Source organism: Eurytemora carolleeae, unplaced genomic scaffold (assembly GCF_000591075.1).
Source record: "Eurytemora carolleeae unplaced genomic scaffold, Eaff_2.0 scaffold1060, whole genome shotgun sequence".
Classification (NCBI taxonomy): domain Eukaryota; kingdom Metazoa; phylum Arthropoda; class Copepoda; order Calanoida; family Temoridae; genus Eurytemora; species Eurytemora carolleeae.
In genome coordinates, this window is record NW_019396964.1 from 19579 (window position 1) to 36735 (window position 17157).

Sequence of the window (17157 nt, forward strand, 5' to 3'; positions counted from 1 at the left end):
GTTGTCTATTCTGAACCAATAGAAATAGTTTGGCGGTAACATCTATCTTTCTATCTAGCTCATTATCCAATTAAAGATATGAATCCTTCAATCGGCGCTATCAGTAAATAAGAATATTTACTTCTACTAAAACTATAGTCATTAAATCTCTAACTAAGTGTTATGGTTCTGTTTGCACAATTGCTGTGTCTCGTGCTTTTTGGAATATCTACAGTCATAAATGGAGTTTTAAAGTCGTCTTCTTATTCCAGAGTTTTCTGACTATCACTGTATGTACATTAAAATATTCTGTTGGTGGAACATTTAATTCTGAAAACGTATCCACCCCCAAAGTAAAAGTTTTGAACGTCGAATTTGTGCTCAAACTCATAATTTACAGATCTTTAAAAAGTTTAATATGTCTCAAATGAATCCGAAAGAAGTTTTCCACAACACTGCATACTTAGTTCAACTACCTTACATAGCCGGTCACTCCCTTTAATATGTTAAGTCTTTTATATAAAATAATCTATAAGTTTAAATATTGAATATTTACACCATAATGTTGAGGAAGCATCGACACTTTTACAATTTTTCAATGTTTGTATTCATGGCATGTTGTCATCAATACCTACGTGACTAGCAAAATATTTTCCCTTTTATTCAATAGTATTCAATATTCAAGACATTCTGTCACAGCTAGACAAGACTCTTAGATATATAAATTTATATATATTCTAAATGTAAAAGTAATTCTATTGAATGTTAGAATGGCAAATTCAAATGCTTTTCCTTGCCTAAGTATGAATTTTACAGAAACCTTTTTTTAATCGGGGTGTTTTCATTTAAGCGTTTTTTTTTGCAAAAGTGACAATTGCGCATTTCTTGCGTCAGAATTTGTGAAAAATTGTCTGAATCAAACACTTCTTTATTAACATGATTGCACATACATTTACCTAAAAAGTACATATACATTCAAAGCACGATTAAGTAAATGAAATGCATACTTTATGTACACTAAATGTAAATCCACATGTACGTTTAAGTATACACACAAGACCATGAAATATTTGACTGAATGTGCATGAAAAGTATGACTTCATACACAAAAGCATAGCTAAATTTAGATAAAATGTTTGACTACACATATGCATGAAATGTATGAATATCTGTACATAAAATATATGAATACATGAACATGAAATAAATCACTATATGTACATGCAATGTCTGACTGTATGTACAAACGTTATATTTAACATAAATACATGAACTGGATGCACACATAGACATAAAATGTATGTGCACATGTACACGAAATGTATTTACACATGTACATTTTAGGTTGACGAGATGAGAATGGAGGTATCACGACGGGAACAGGAACTTATGCAGATGTCAACAAAGATGAAGGTCTATTTTTTAAATTAACATTTACAATTTTCTTAATTTTTGTTGTTACTTAATATTTACTGTTTTTACATTCTAAAAAATTTGTTTTATTTATTTTGGTTACTTTGTTTGTTTACATTATACAAGTTAAATTAAAGCAAATTCCACGTAACAATGAAAACTATGTTTTCAATCATAACTTTCTTGATTGAAGAGCTAATGAGAAAAAAATGTAAAATATCTACAATTTAACAATTTAACTTGTAAACGGGTGATTTTCTTATAATTTGCAAAAAAAATCAAAACTAGTGGCGCTACGAGGTCACAAAGTCTAACCAGCAATGTCTCATACATTTTACTTTCTCCTTCAAGATTATCAGAAACATATTATTATTGTTTATACAAGAGCAGCATCAAGATTATCAGAAGCATATTATTATTGTTTAGAAAAGAGCAGCATCAAGATTATCAGAAGCATATTATTATTGTTTTAAACCCTAGAAGAGCAGCATCAAGATTATCAGAAGCATATTATTATTGTTTAGACCCTAGAAGAGCAGCATCAAGATTATCAAAAGCATATTATTATTGTTTTAGACCCTAGAAGAGCAGCATCAAGATTATTAGAAGCATATAATTATTGTTCAGACCCTAGAAGAACAGCATCAAGATTATCAGAAACATATTATTATTGTTTAGACCCTAGAAGAACAGCATCAAGATTATCAGAAGCATATTATTATTTTTTAGACCCTAGAAGAGCAGCATCAAGATTATCAGAAGCATATTGCTGTTCTCAAGGAGAGCTTGTGTGCTAAAGAAGAACACTACACAATGCTACAAACTGATGTAAGTTTATTTTAAAGGGACTGTAAGCGTAGCTTCAAGAGACCCTCCATGAAAAGATGGCAGTGTCTGATTTATTATGATACCCTTGCCACCTTTGTCTGATAACTATGTGGAAGATATTGTCGTTTTTCAAGGTTTGAAAGTGTTAGCCTATGGTTAATTTTGATATATTTTCCTTCAAAGAAATGCGCAAGTCACTTTTTTAAAGAAACCACAATTTAAAATAACCAGAGCTGAGAATTTTAGAATGTTGGATTGATATCGAGATTAATTCTTGATCCTCTCTTTTTCTTGATATCGAGACTAACCTAATCTTGTGCTTGTATCCTGAAAAGTGTATAAAATTCAACCAATCATAGTCGCGTATATGAAGCCGGTAAATTTGAAATTTTGCGCGACATTTAAGATTAATATACAGAAACGGGCGGGACTCTAAATTAAAAAAAAATCAAAGTTTTCAGCTCAGTTTATTTAAATTATAAACATTGATATCTAATTTATACTTGATCAGACAAAGCTTTTATGGATATTAAGTAATAAATTGGACATTGCCATCTCGAAATTACGATTATAGTCCCTTTAAATTTATTTTTAATTTTTACATTATTTCAATATTCTTGCCTGCTGTGTTATTTTTAGGGTTACCATTACAGGATGAGAAAGAAAAGACGGCTTTATTGTATTTTTTAAATCTTATTTTTGGTGTTTTTTAAAAAGTCTCATTCTGTGTTGATAACCCTGTATGTTTCTGTTAGTTGGAGACTTTGCTTATTTCAAACATCTTTATTTAGTGAAATTTAGTTTTAATGTTGAATTCAAATCACAATCAAGTAATGAATGCCAATTTCATAACACACCTTTTTTACTGTTTTCGACATCAGACATTTCATTTTAACATTTATTTTTTCCCCCGATTTAGTATGATCATAAAGACAAGGATTATGGAAAAAAGGTAGAAATCCGCCAGCTGTAGTTTTTAGAATAGGATAACTAGACGCGGTATTTTCAGTGTACACTGCGCATCAAGAAAATGGCGTCCTATTTCATGTCTGTTATAATAGAATTATTTAAAACCAGTGTTCTGGTAGAAATGTAGAATAGTTTGAAACGTTAACGAGAAATAAAATTGCAAATTTAATTTAATTTCTGCAACAAAGTGTAGTTTTAGCAGTTGAACTTGACAAATCATGGAATAAATGGAATTTGTCAAACATAGATTGTAAAATTCTAAATTCAGTATAAATACAAAAAGATTTATTGCAAAAAATATGGCCGTTTTCAGTTTTTACCTGGATTTTTATTCTTAGAATTGGAATAGATATTTTTTGAGTAGATTTATGTACAGTTTCAATCGATTCACAAAAGTACCCTCAAAACTTTCGTATAAGCAAAATTATTGTTTTAAATTAAACTCTGTTTCAACACTTTTAAAGCAAATTGAATTATGTAGAAAAGACAACAGAGTAGATTAACAGATTTAATTGCTCACGCACCTCTGCTGACCCTGCAGTAAAAGTATAAATTAAACCTAAAGTCTGATCGCGTCAACCTTGTTGCACCGGCTAGTCTTATCAAGTGTCTGCTTTATTTACCCAATGTCCGGGCGATACGGTACAAACTAGGACCGGAAAGGCTGCCCGTGTGTTGTACACTGTACGGCTGAAAGTTGAAAGGTTACTATTGTAAACCGAGCATGAAACTCTATAATAAGAGAGTCACCTTGAATTACATTAATAGTTTTGTGGTTCTTCAACGTGAAAAGCTAGTTGTAAGAACTAGTACAATACGATTATTTAGATAATAATAGGTTTATTAGTTAGTCTAGCTGAAGTGCCCGGAGTTGCCCGTGGACTTTTAAAAAAATTGGAATTTTGAAAAAAAAAGTTCAATTTTTTAGCCTATGTTATCCCCGGGTACCCATTTTGTCATGAAACGCAACAATCTTCTTATAACATTTTATTCATAAACAAATTGTTTCATGCTTTTATGCAATCATCAGTATATATATATATATACTAGCCTTAGAGGGTGCTTCGCGCCCATCTTCTAAATTAATTGTGAACAATGTTCTCTTTGAGTACATCGTAAAACAAAACAAAAATAACTCGCGGATTTTCACAAAAATTTCGTGGATTTTCAAAATTTTAAAAAATTTAATGAAGATTGAATTTTGATGGAGACAAATATTTAAAATTTCAATCATTCATAAACCTTCCCTGGGGTCCCTAGATGTCCCACAAAAAATTTGGGCCCGATCGGTTCAGCCGTTTTGACGTTTATTGGATTCAAACAAACAGACAGACAAACAAACAAACAATCAGACAAGCCAAATTTATATATAGATATATACGAGGGAAGAGCTTTAATATGTAGATATATAGGTTATTACAGATATAGATTTACTAGTTAGTCTAAGAAAATATGATTACTCTCTTTTCAAACATTTATTTATTTATTTATTTATTTATTCATTTGCTTCATTTTAATCTTACTGTGACCGTGACTGTGACTGTAGAATAGATTTTCTGTAAGATAAAGTATTTTCTAGATTCAAATTAATTATATCCAAATGCAGTTTCTGTATGCGGTAGAGGCAAAGAAATAAATTGCCAGAAATAAAAACTTTGAAATAAACACTTTTAATGAATATTTTTATCATCGTTCCTCAGCTACTGTTGTGAATCAAACTTGCCATTCTTAAATTGAGGGGTTCCTTAATTTATATTGCCAGCAGTCCATGTAACAATGTGGTATAAATTTAATTAAGGTTTAACCAAAGATTAATAAAAATACAGATAGAACAATAGATTAGACTGATGCAGAAGCATTGAATGACGAAATGATAGTGAGCATGCGCGGAACTCCTTTGGGCTTCTGCCTCAGGGATATTGTGAACGAAAAACCCCTAAATCTTGAAAAGACGACATCTAGTGTTCTATCTTTAGTGTTAATTAATCAATGTGTCTAACATTTCATCAAGTGGTTTAAAAGTTTTTGAAGTGTTTTGTCATCTATTAATAGTTCTATAAAACTTTTTTCTTAATCAAATCATCTTCTGTCTTCGATCAGATCCATGCTTTATAACAAAACTTCAGCAGTTCTTTTGACATTCAGAAAAAATATAAAAATCATAAGCTGGCAATTTACAAAGATAAATTATCTTGGAACCCCAAAAATATTCAAGTTTCTGATATGATGTTAAAATGTTTTTAATGGGATATTTTTTTAGAGAAAAAAGATTATTAAACCTGATATTCAGCAGTCCAAAAACGTTACAGCAAAGAGTACGGAAACCTTATCGCCTCCTCCTTCTATTCAATTCTCCTTGCACAGCTCTAACTTTGTCTAAGTCAATACCAACTCCAAAACAAGGTGGTTTCCCCTTGAAACTGTTTTACAAGCTAAACATACTAAACTTGGAAGAAACTTGATCTCTCCTGGGGGCTGCCGGGGACAAAGCCACTAAATTGTGACAAAATATTTATGTAATTGTGTTTTCAAACAATTCTAAATAAAAAAAAGAAAAATAAACAGTTAAAAGAAAAAGAACACACACAAAGTTAAAATAAATAAACTGTCAAACTTTTAAACAACAAAGAACTTTCAATTTAGAATATTACCTTAATAAACGAAGAACTTTCAATTTAGAATATTACCTTAATAAACGAAGAACTTTCAATTTAGAATATTACCTTAATAAACGAAGTGTAATTAAAAAAAAACATACATTCAAAAATGGATAACACACTTTTCTCATGCTTTTGGTTAAATTATACCAACAAGAAACAAGCAAGAAACTGAACAGAATTATTTCCATAAACAATTCTTTTTCTTCAGTCAGACATTATCATTATTAATATGAATCATCTTTTACATTGAAACTATGCTCAATACATTTAATAAGATTATAAAATTAATTATATAACAATAAAAAGCTACGATATAAAAACCAACTCTGAAACTGAGAATTAATGAGCTTTTCAAAAAACATTTACTGTTTTTTTCAGTATTACGTTTTTTATATGATATTATAGATTTTTCAGTTGACAGTTAGTTTTTAACCTTTTAGGTTGATGAACTGAGACATAAATTAGACTCAAAGAACAAAATGATTGAGAAAAAGACGCAGGAAGCATTACAGGTAAACACGTGGCAATGTCAGGAAAAAATGCGGGAAAATTATCTGATCAGCCATTTTTTAAATAATACTCGTTTCTCCTAATCAATAATTAATATCAAAGATAAATACATTAATTGTTTAACATATTTAATAATTTTACGGCATTTTAACCAACTGTACCGACCTATTATTCCTCCAACAGAGGAACGTTAAGTTACTTAACGTTTCTTTAGACAATTTAGCAAAATAAAATAACCCCAGCTGCTCTGCGAACTTTTTGTGACAAAATTCGCGTATTTTCATGATAAAAGATAATAAAATAAAAATAATAAATAATAAAAAATAATAAAATAATAAAAAGATAAAAGATGATAAAATTGGTAACAAATACTTTTTCGGGAAATTTAAATTTTTATTTAATCACGGTTTACAAACTTTCTTCGCTGCTTTCTGGATGCCTTTTTGAAGCCTTGGAAATGTACAATTCCATTAACTACCCTGTAAATTAGTTATAAATAACCAAAAACAATCTGATTTAGTGTTCATAAAATTTAGTATACACATACTTTAAATAATCTAACTAATCTTGTTTAGGCAACACAGGAGAAGAATAGAATCTCTTCCGAAATCAACGAAATAAGGAAACCAAATAATTTCTTTTCAAATTGTAAGTTCTATAATTCTGTCCACAGTTTGAAAAAATGGGCTCAGTTTTTGTGTTGGATCTGACTTGGCCCTGGTTGTGAATTTTCCAAATTGAACTAGCTTTTAAATTGAAATTTTAGTTTTAATTCTTTGATTTTAAATAATTTTGGTTACAGAGATCATCTGGATATAAAAGACCGGAAACTGAGTGTTCTGCAACGAAAGGTAAATAAAAAAAGAACTGTTCAATCTTACTCTGTTACTTGAGAGTTCGGTTTCTTTTTTCATTTTGATCGTTTATCCTTTGTGAACAACCCATTTCGTTTTTTTTTCAATAGATCAAAAGCGATTTATTTTGTTCGTTTTCTCACTGAAAATTAAATCGTTTATTAAGTAAAGTGCGTTCTGTAAAAAAAAACTGTCAATTTTTCAAAATCTTTCCAAACATTTGTTTTTTTTTCAAATCGTTTGAACGTTTTTTAAATTTTTCTTTTTTTAAACAGCACCATCGTTCACGAAAAATGTTGTTTGTTGTTTGTTCGTTCACAAAACAAGGCCCATCTGTAATTTTGAACTATTTATCTCAGAAATTCAAGTTATTCCTGCAGGGTAAGTTATTCCTGCTGGATAACGGAGATACATTTTTAAATCTCGGGATTCACAAAAGTTATGACTTTATTCTACTTTCCTTAATCATTAATCATTTTCAAATAGTGGAGGGGGGATTTTCATTTTGAAGAAATGAACGAGTTAAGAAATAAAACTGTTCTATTCTATTATAAAATAGTTTTTATTTGATTCTTTCTACTTTAGATTGAAAACCTTGAAGATTTATTAAAAGAGAAAGATAACCAAGTGGATTTGGCAAAATCGAAACTAGCACAGGTAATAATAATAATGATAATAATGATAATGATGATAATAATGATAATAATGATAATGATGATAATAATGATAATAATGATAATGATAATAATGATAATGATGATAATAATGATAATAATGATAATGATGATAATAATGATAATAATGATAATAATGATAATAATGATAATGATGATAATGATGATAATGATGTTAATGATGATAATGATGATAGTGAGGATAATGATGATAATGATGATAATGATGATAATGATGATAATAATGATAATGATGATGATGATGATAATGATGATAATGATGATAATGATGATAATGATGATAATAATGATAATGATGATAATAATGATAATGATAATAATAATGATAATGATTATAATGATAATAATGATGATAATGATGATAATGATGATAATGATGATAATGATGATAATGATGATAATGATGATAATAACGATAATGATGATAATGATGATAATGATGATAATGATGATAATGATGATAATGATAATAATGATGATAATGATGATAATGATGATAATGAATGATGATAATGATGATAATAATGATAATGATGATAATAATGATAATGATGATAATAATGATAATGATAATAATAATGATAATAATGATAATGATGATAATAATGATAATGATGATGATGATGATAATGATGAAAATGATGAAAATGATGATAATGATGATAATGATGATAATGATGATAATGATGATAATGATTATAATGATGATACCTAGGTTCAGAATCAGTCTCACAGCAGTGAAGGAGCACTATCAAGCCTAGAAGAAGCACTGAGTGACAGGTATTTTATTTATATGTATATAAAACATATTTTATCACAAAATGAGAACATCTTCAAAAATATATGTTATCAAGAAGAGCTCTTCCAATTCTTAATTTCTTACGAAAAACAAGTAATAAAAAAACGTCTAGCATTAAAAACAATATGTACAATAAGAACATGAATTGTTTGCTGACAGTGACTAATAAAAAAAATACTTTGCTAAGATTAGGTAGATTAATGTATTGTTACTTCTCTGGTAGAACCAAATAGAGATTATATACAGGGAGAACCAAAAAACTGTGGACTATGAAGACGACATTAAAGAAATAACTTGCCACAAAGCAAATACTTTTACTAACAACTTATTAAATCACTTAGTATAAGTGAAATAGGTCGGTCTACACTTTACAATTGGTGTGTCTCATATTAATTTGACTATTTCTTAACTAACTTTGAGTCTTAAAGTCTTCTTTCTTTTACAGAGTACTCTGCGTTTTAGATTCTGATTTTAATATTAAACAAATTGTCAGACATTAATTTTATTTCTTGTTTCAATTTCTTTACTTCTTGCAATCTCGTAAACATCTAGAAGTTAACAACTTTGGACAAATCTTTACAAATCCTTCCAGGAGGTTTTTTCAAGATTACTTTTCAAGCAAAGACGACTATTTCTCTGGATGATAAAAAAGCGGGGCATTAAAAAGTTATTTTTTTGCATGTATCATTTACAGGTTATAAAAAACTTAATTACCTCTTTCTATTTTAAAAGAAATATTAAAATTTCTTTTTCTTTCTTTATTTCTAGTTTTTATAAATTATTCCACTGGAACAGGTTTCAATTCAAACTATTTGTCAATGGTCTAGATCTAAAAGAGTTTATAAATACTTTGCAGAAATAGACCAAAGAATTCTGGAAAATCTGCAAAAGCTTCTCGAATAAAAAATCCGCATCTTCATCATTTTAGAAAAGAAGATTATTACAAAAAGTCCCAAAATACTAAAGAACAGTTAAAATATGAATGTCAAAATTTTCTCTAAAAAAGTGGTGAGTGTTTTTAGCACTCCTAACTTAATTTAAGGTAATCATAATAACAAGAAATTTAAATTGATTACGAGTTTTAAATTTCGTCAAATAAAAAAATTTAATATATTTAAAATTGCCAAATGTGCTGAGAATACATTATTCTAATTATTTGATTTGATTTGATACAATCGTTATTTTCCTTATTTTAAAAATTCTGAAACTATTAGACTTTCAGGAGACTACATAAAAAGAAATTAAAGTTTGCTTGTATATTACCTTAACATTTAGCTAAACAACGATTGATTTTGCTTCCTTCAGAGTCAAAGTTTTGTATAAACTAGGAAAACTGAAAGTTAATAAAACCTTAAATTACGTTTGACTTTTTTGATGTGATAACCATACAATAATGGAATAGCTAGACGACATTATAACAATACGTAAGTGCATTTATTGCTGTTTTACTTTAGACACTTTTAGAATCACTAATTTAGTGAAATGGGTCTGTTTAGACTGAAAAATGCCGTATTTCATGCTCATTGGACGTTTAAAAAACTATACTGGATTATAAAAATCGTCTTACTATTTTAGAGTTTTCTGGTTATCACTGTAAAAGTCGCAAATTTTAGAATATCTAAATAACAAAAACAAAAACTATTCCCTTCTCTAATACATTGGAATGCTAAAAATAAAAAACCTACTCGTTCGAAGTAAATACCTAATGAATCCTTATAAATAATGAGATTAGGCCGCATCAAGGAATGGATAGAATATTCTATTGGAGTGTAAGTAATCAGATTACTATGTTTAAGCACCAAACTCTGAAGATCGTTATTTTATACTGCCCTAATGATGGACATCTTTTTGACATCTAAAGTGTTTCAAAAAAATGGGAGTCAATTATTAAATTGCAAAATTGTTTCCTTGATAAGTTTGCTCTAATTACAAAATGCGATTTTTTTCCCTGTGCTCCAAGATATTAAGAAAAACTATTCTTCAAAACTATAAACGATTCTATAATCGTTTTGTACGTTGACACAAAGTGAGAGTAAGTTTAGATTTTATTTGGTTGGCCTCTCTCTGTTTGCTTCTTCATAGTTTTATCCATATTATATACTATAAATCTAAATATATAAAGTTGTAATCTCTGTTCGTTTGTTTTTCCGGTCATAACTCAGGAACCACTTGACCAATTTACTTGCCTAATATTTTTGGGAACTCAGGAGAACCACAGGAATTTCTAAATTGAGGGGATCCTTTTTTTAGAGGAAAATAGCTCGTAATTTACGACCAAGCGCGGGTAAACGGCAAGATTAACTTTTGAGTACCCTTGGGAAGAAAGCTAGTATTTATTTATGTATATATATATATGTTTTTTCCCGCTTGCACACTTTTAATGGTTTATTAATAGGATTATAAATATCAGAAATCTGATTACTGGTCTCTCACAGATAAATATAGACCACGTAGAACAATATGTACACTCAGAGATAAATATAGACTACGTAATATGTACACTCAGAGATAAATATAGACCACGTAGAGCTACATGTACACTCAGAGATAAATATGGACCACGTTGAACTACATGTACACTCACAGATAAATACGGACCACGTAGAAATACATGTACACTCAGAGATAAATATGGACCACGTAGAACCACATCACTCACAGATAAATATAGACCACGTAGAACTACATGTACACTCACGGATAAATATAGACAATCTAGAACTATATGTACACTCAAAGATAAATATAGACCAGGTAGAACTACATGTACACTCACAGATAAATATAGACCGCATAGAACTACATGTACATACATATAAATATAGACCTGCAGTCATTTTGGTCATATTTTTACTTCGCATTCAAAACCCGTAAAGAAAAGATGATAAGCGAGCTTTAACTGCTTAAATATTTAGAAATTGTATCCAAACAAAAAAGTTGAAAATAGCAAATACAAAAAAATCTACATTTAATGGAAAAATGGGTCCGAAAACTTTTTAAAAAAAGGGAATCTTAAAAAAATAACCCTTAATTTGTTAAAACTAAACAATAATTTTTTAGGGACAAGCAGATAAACCAGCTGAGGGATCAACGCGATAGAGCAGAGAAAGATGTTAAAGAAGAGAAGGGAGGAATTATCATTGTAAAACTAAGAAATCAGCAAAACATTTCACCAGAATATCCGCCAAAAATTGAGAAATTTCATTTGAACTTTGTACAAAACTTGAAAAAATCTTGAAATCAATGTAAACCCAACAAAGAGTTAATAATTTACAAGAAAAAAGAATTTTTTTAGGAAAGCAATTGGAAACTTGATCAATGGGATTTAATTTTTGATTTCTAAAAGTATGTTACCCATCGAAAAGTTAAGCTGCAACTTATTTATATCATAAGAAATTTTAAATTTTATTTCTATATTCACTTGTTTGAATTTCCAAAATGAGAATTCAATGAAAACCAGGAGCTCCATGAAAGAGAAATAGCGGACTTTAAGATGAAAATCCATTCTTACGAATCCGAGGTTAGTTATTAATATGATTGGTTCTCTACACCTTGCCTCAAATTGCGATTGGGAAACCCACGTGAATGTTCTTAGCTTGGTTTTGAGATTCTAATTATTTCTAGGGAAAATTAGCTAAAATCGTAATTTAAGACAAGGGGCGTGTAAACGGCGGGACTAACTATGAGTCCCTTGTACCACCCCGGGTTCCCGTCCTAGTATACTACATTACTACAGAGAGATTATCCAGTTAGCTAGGAAGCCAAACCAAGACTATTTTCCTCCAGAAGCATTTAATATTGCACTGATTTTAAGTACGCATTGTAGTGACAGTTAGATGGGAGTAAATCAAGGAGTAAGAAATAGAAAGAAGATATACATGACGCGGCCCGCCCTACCAAACGCTTATTCATGCTTTGAATAAGAAATATTTGTCTGATGTACAAGTACCGCAAATACAATAACCTATTCTGAATATTTCTTATAAAAATGGAGCACCCGTCTGCAAAGCATGCATAAGCATGTGGTACGGCGCGCCACGTCAGTTGTATCTCCCTTCTATTTCATACTCCTTGGAGAGGATGCATTAGGACCTGCACTAAACAGAGTAGTGCCATTTCCATTCAGTTCCAAAAGTTGAAATTACTTTTTTATTTTTTTTGTTTGTTTCTAGAGCTTTGCTACTATATTACTACAAAGTAATTGGCTGGATATTATCCAATTAGAAAGCAAGACTATTTTCCTCCAGAAACATTTTATATTGGACATTAACAAAATAGTTTTACTGAAGTCAATGGGGGGGGGGCAGGGCTGTTGGGGGGGGGGGATGTTTTGACATCAAATTATTTAAAGTTTCTAAAAATAATTTAGCTACGGGAACTGAATAAGCTTCATGTAAGCATGGTAAGTTAAAGTGTGTGCTTAAAAACCAAAGAGACAATTCAAAATTCGCAATTTTGCATGGACTATGTACGAATGAGCGGTTTATCAGAAAATTCGCAATTTCGCATGACTAAATGGACAATACAAATGCAAAACTGTTTTTGGCATTTTTAACAGTTTTGAAAACAAAAAAGACTTAAAAGGAAAACAATCTCAAAGGACCATTTTTGCGCTTTGTCGATTTTTATTCTCTAACCATTTTTTTCCGGAGTAAAAAATAAAAAAATTAGTGAATAATAAATAAAGTATAGACTAGAAAGAAAAAGTAAAGAATAGTAAGAAAAAGAAACATATAAAAAGAGAAAAAAAGGAATAGAAAGAAAAAGAAACTTATAAAAAGAGAAAGAAAGGAATAGAAAGAAAAAGAAACATAAAAAAAAGAGAAAGTAAATAATAGAAAGAAAAAAAACGTATAAAAAGAGAAAGTACAGAATAGTAAGAAAAAGAAACGTATAAAAAAGTAAAGAATAGAAAGAAAAGGAAACATATAAAAAGAAAAATTAATGAATAGAAAGAAAAAGAAATGCATAAAAAGAGGATGTAAAGAATCAAAAAGTACAGAATAAAAAGAAAAGTAGTGAGTAGAAAAGAACGAGAAAGTAAAAAATATGAAGAGAAAGAAAAACACAGAAAAAGAAAGTAAAGCATTAAAAGAGAAAAAAAAACAGAATAGAAAAGAAAGTAATGGAGAGAAAGAGAAAGAAAAATGAAGAAAAATAAACAAGAGAAAGAGAAAGCTAAGAATGAAAAGAAAGTATAAAAGACACAAACAAGTAATAATCAAAAAAGTTTAGTTTCTGGAAGAAAAGTTTGTTGAGTTTATCTTTCAATCTACCTATCTAGCCCTAAAAATATCTATCTATCTAGCTTTATATATATTTGCTTCAACATCTATTTATCTACCTAACTATCTAGCTATATATATTTGCTTTAACATCTATTTATCTACCTAACTATCTAGCTATATATATTTGCTTTAACATCTATTTATCTACCTAACTATCTAGCTATATATATTTGCTTCAACATCTATTTATCTACCTAACTATCTAGCTATATATATTTGCTTCAACATCTATTTATCTACCTAACTATCTAGCTATATATATTTGCTTCAACATCTATTTATCTACCTAACTATCTAGCTATATATATTTGCTTCAACATCTATTTATCTACCTAACTATCTAGCTATATATATTTGCTTCAACATCTATTTATCTACCTAACTATCTAGCTATATATATTTGCTTCAACATCTATTTATCTACCTAACTATCTAGCTATATATATTTGCTTCAACATCTATTTATCTACCTAACTATCTAGCTATATATATTTGCTTCAACATCTATTTATCTACCTAACTATCTAGCTATATATATTTGCTTCAACATCTATTTATCTACCTAACTATCTAGCTATATATATTTGCTTTAACACCTATTTATCTACCTAACTATCTAGCTATATATATATTTGCTTCAACATCTATTTATCTAACTAACTATCTATATTTGTTCTAAATACTTCAACAAAATGTTGGGAAACTATCGATTAGAGAACCTGCAGAATACAGGGATAAAGGGATGCAGGGATAAAACGATACAGGGATACAGGTATACAAGAATACAGGGGTACAGGAATACAGGGATACAGGAATACAGAGATAAAAGGATACAGGGATACAATAATACAAGGATACAGGAAAACAAAGATACTGCAGGGATACAGGGATACAGGGATACAGGGATACAGGGATACAGGGATACAGGGATACAGGGATACAGGGATACAGGGATACAGGGATACAGGGATACAGGGATACAGGGATACAGGGATACAGGGATACAGGGATACAGGGATACAGGGATACAGGGATACAGGGATACAGGGATACAGGGATACAGGGATACAGGGATACAGGGATACAGGGATACAGGGATACAGGGATACAGGGATACAGGGATACAGAGAATTAGTTAGACAGGGATACAGGAATACAGGGATAAAGAGATACAGGGATATCTGGAAACAAGAATACAGGGATACAGGAATACAGGAACACAGGGGTACTGCAGGGATACATGGATAGAGGGATACAAGGATACAATTATACAGGGGTACAAGGATGCATGGATACAGGGATACAGGGATACAGGAATAGAGCGATACAGGGATACAAGAATACAGAGAATTAGTTAGACAGGGATACAAGGATAAAGTGAGACAGGGATACAGGACTACCATGGTTAAGAATAATTAAATTCGATCATTAATTCTAAAAAAATTTGCATTAGATAAAACTTAATTAGGACAAGATTTTAACTTTTATCTAGTTTAAAAGTTTTAAAACATTGAGAGTTCAAAAATATATGCAATGCAATTTGCTTTAGATTTTTTTAGTGTACCCGGTACAGTTACAATCAGTTTATTAGTAAAACAAATTGGATTGCAATATATATGTATTAGAAAATCAGAGTGTGTGGCAATAACTCAAAAAGAAGTTTCTGACTTATCTCTTTATGCTCTCTCTGTTTCCTAATAATAAAACTACAACAAAACAAACATGATGACCTCTCTCTGTCTATCCACTCTATTTTCTACTAAAAGTAAAACTTCACAAAGACTCGTCTGCTATTCTCTTTATGCCATCTCTGTGTTTTACTAAAACTTCATAAAGACCCATCTGACCCATCTGTATGCCCTCTCTGTGTCTACTAAGCCTAAATAAAGACATATCTCCTACTCTCTGTATACCCTCTCTGTGTCCCACTAAATATACATAAAGACGTATTTACTATTCACTGTATACCCTCTCTATATCTAGCAAAGTGTATGCTGTTTGTTCAGGCTAAAAGGTATCTGAAAGTGAATAAAATAAGACAATGATCACANAATTTTGTACATAACCAGCGGTAATTTCCTAATATACGATTTTTTAACCCCCCCCCCTTCCTCTCCTATAATTTTTTTACATGGATTTCACATGTAACACTCACCGGGACCAAATATAACGCCCGGTCTAGATGTAACGCTACACCTGGGAAAATCTGAACCAATCAGAGAAAAGGATTCGCGTATACCATCGCTTATCAGTTGTTTTATTAACTTTCAGTAATTTACGTAACCGAAAACAAAACATATTTCCAGTTACAACCTTTTTTTGGGTTTACATGCAAAAATTAATTAATCTTAAACGTGAAATTTCTTCAATCAAGGTTTTCACTTTTAAATATATCGTAAAGTTGAATGCTACTTTCAGTCTCAGCGAGTTAAATATTTAACCCCAGGGTTAAAATTCAGGTTTAAATTACGTCTAAATTTAAACTGAACTTAAAATTTTAATTGGAAATTTTCATTCTTTAGTTTTAGACTCTGATGGTTTAAACTTAAACTATTAAGTCAATGAGAATATTCATACTTAGAGGTTTAAAATAATTCGAATTAGAGATTGTGTCAAATGTTTCCTGTTTTCATCTTCAAGGGTCATGAAAAGTCAGTGATTATTATTCAATCTATGGAACTTTATTCATGGAAGGATTAGCACCTGATCCAATCAGGGTTCAGTCATGTGTTTGTTGTCTATTCTGAACCAATAGAAATTGCATGGCGGTATCATCTATCTTTCTATCTAGCTCATCCAACTTGAGATAAATACTTATTTCGGCGCTATAACAGTAAATGTACAGCTAGGCCTGATTATTTTAATTTACTTTTATTTTTAGTCTGAGTTGGGCAAAGTTAGAGCCGAACTTGACAAAACACAGGTTAATTATTTGTATTGTTATTATTCTAATCATTATACACAATTATCATTATTACTTCTAATTTACAATTTACTTGCCATCAAATCAAATCAGATTTATGGCTGCAATTATTATGAAATTAATATCGTGAAATGAAATGACATGACAGCTTTCTTAATCTGAGAAAATTGATTTGAATTGATGAATAATTATTAATTAATAATAATAATCAAATCAGATGTATGGCCTGCAATTATTAT

The 17157-nt window shown here is 29.9% G+C and overlaps 1 protein-coding gene across 1 annotated transcript in view; it reads left to right on the forward strand.

The window, feature by feature from the left end:
• Positions 1-17157, forward strand: part of LOC111710577 (ELKS/Rab6-interacting/CAST family member 1) — a 69854-nt gene that overhangs the window by 11939 nt on the left and 40758 nt on the right. Inside the window, exons 7-16 of the mRNA XM_023484685.1 lie at positions 1324-1392; positions 2122-2220; positions 6290-6361; positions 6935-6981; positions 7162-7210; positions 7799-7870; positions 8624-8688; positions 11768-11834; positions 12168-12227; positions 16002-16009. Of these exons, the coding sequence (XP_023340453.1) occupies positions 1324-1392; positions 2122-2220; positions 6290-6361; positions 6935-6981; positions 7162-7210; positions 7799-7870; positions 8624-8688; positions 11768-11834; positions 12168-12227; positions 16002-16009 (608 nt within the window). The remainder of the gene's footprint in view (positions 1-1323; positions 1393-2121; positions 2221-6289; positions 6362-6934; positions 6982-7161; positions 7211-7798; positions 7871-8623; positions 8689-11767; positions 11835-12167; positions 12228-16001; positions 16010-17157) is intronic.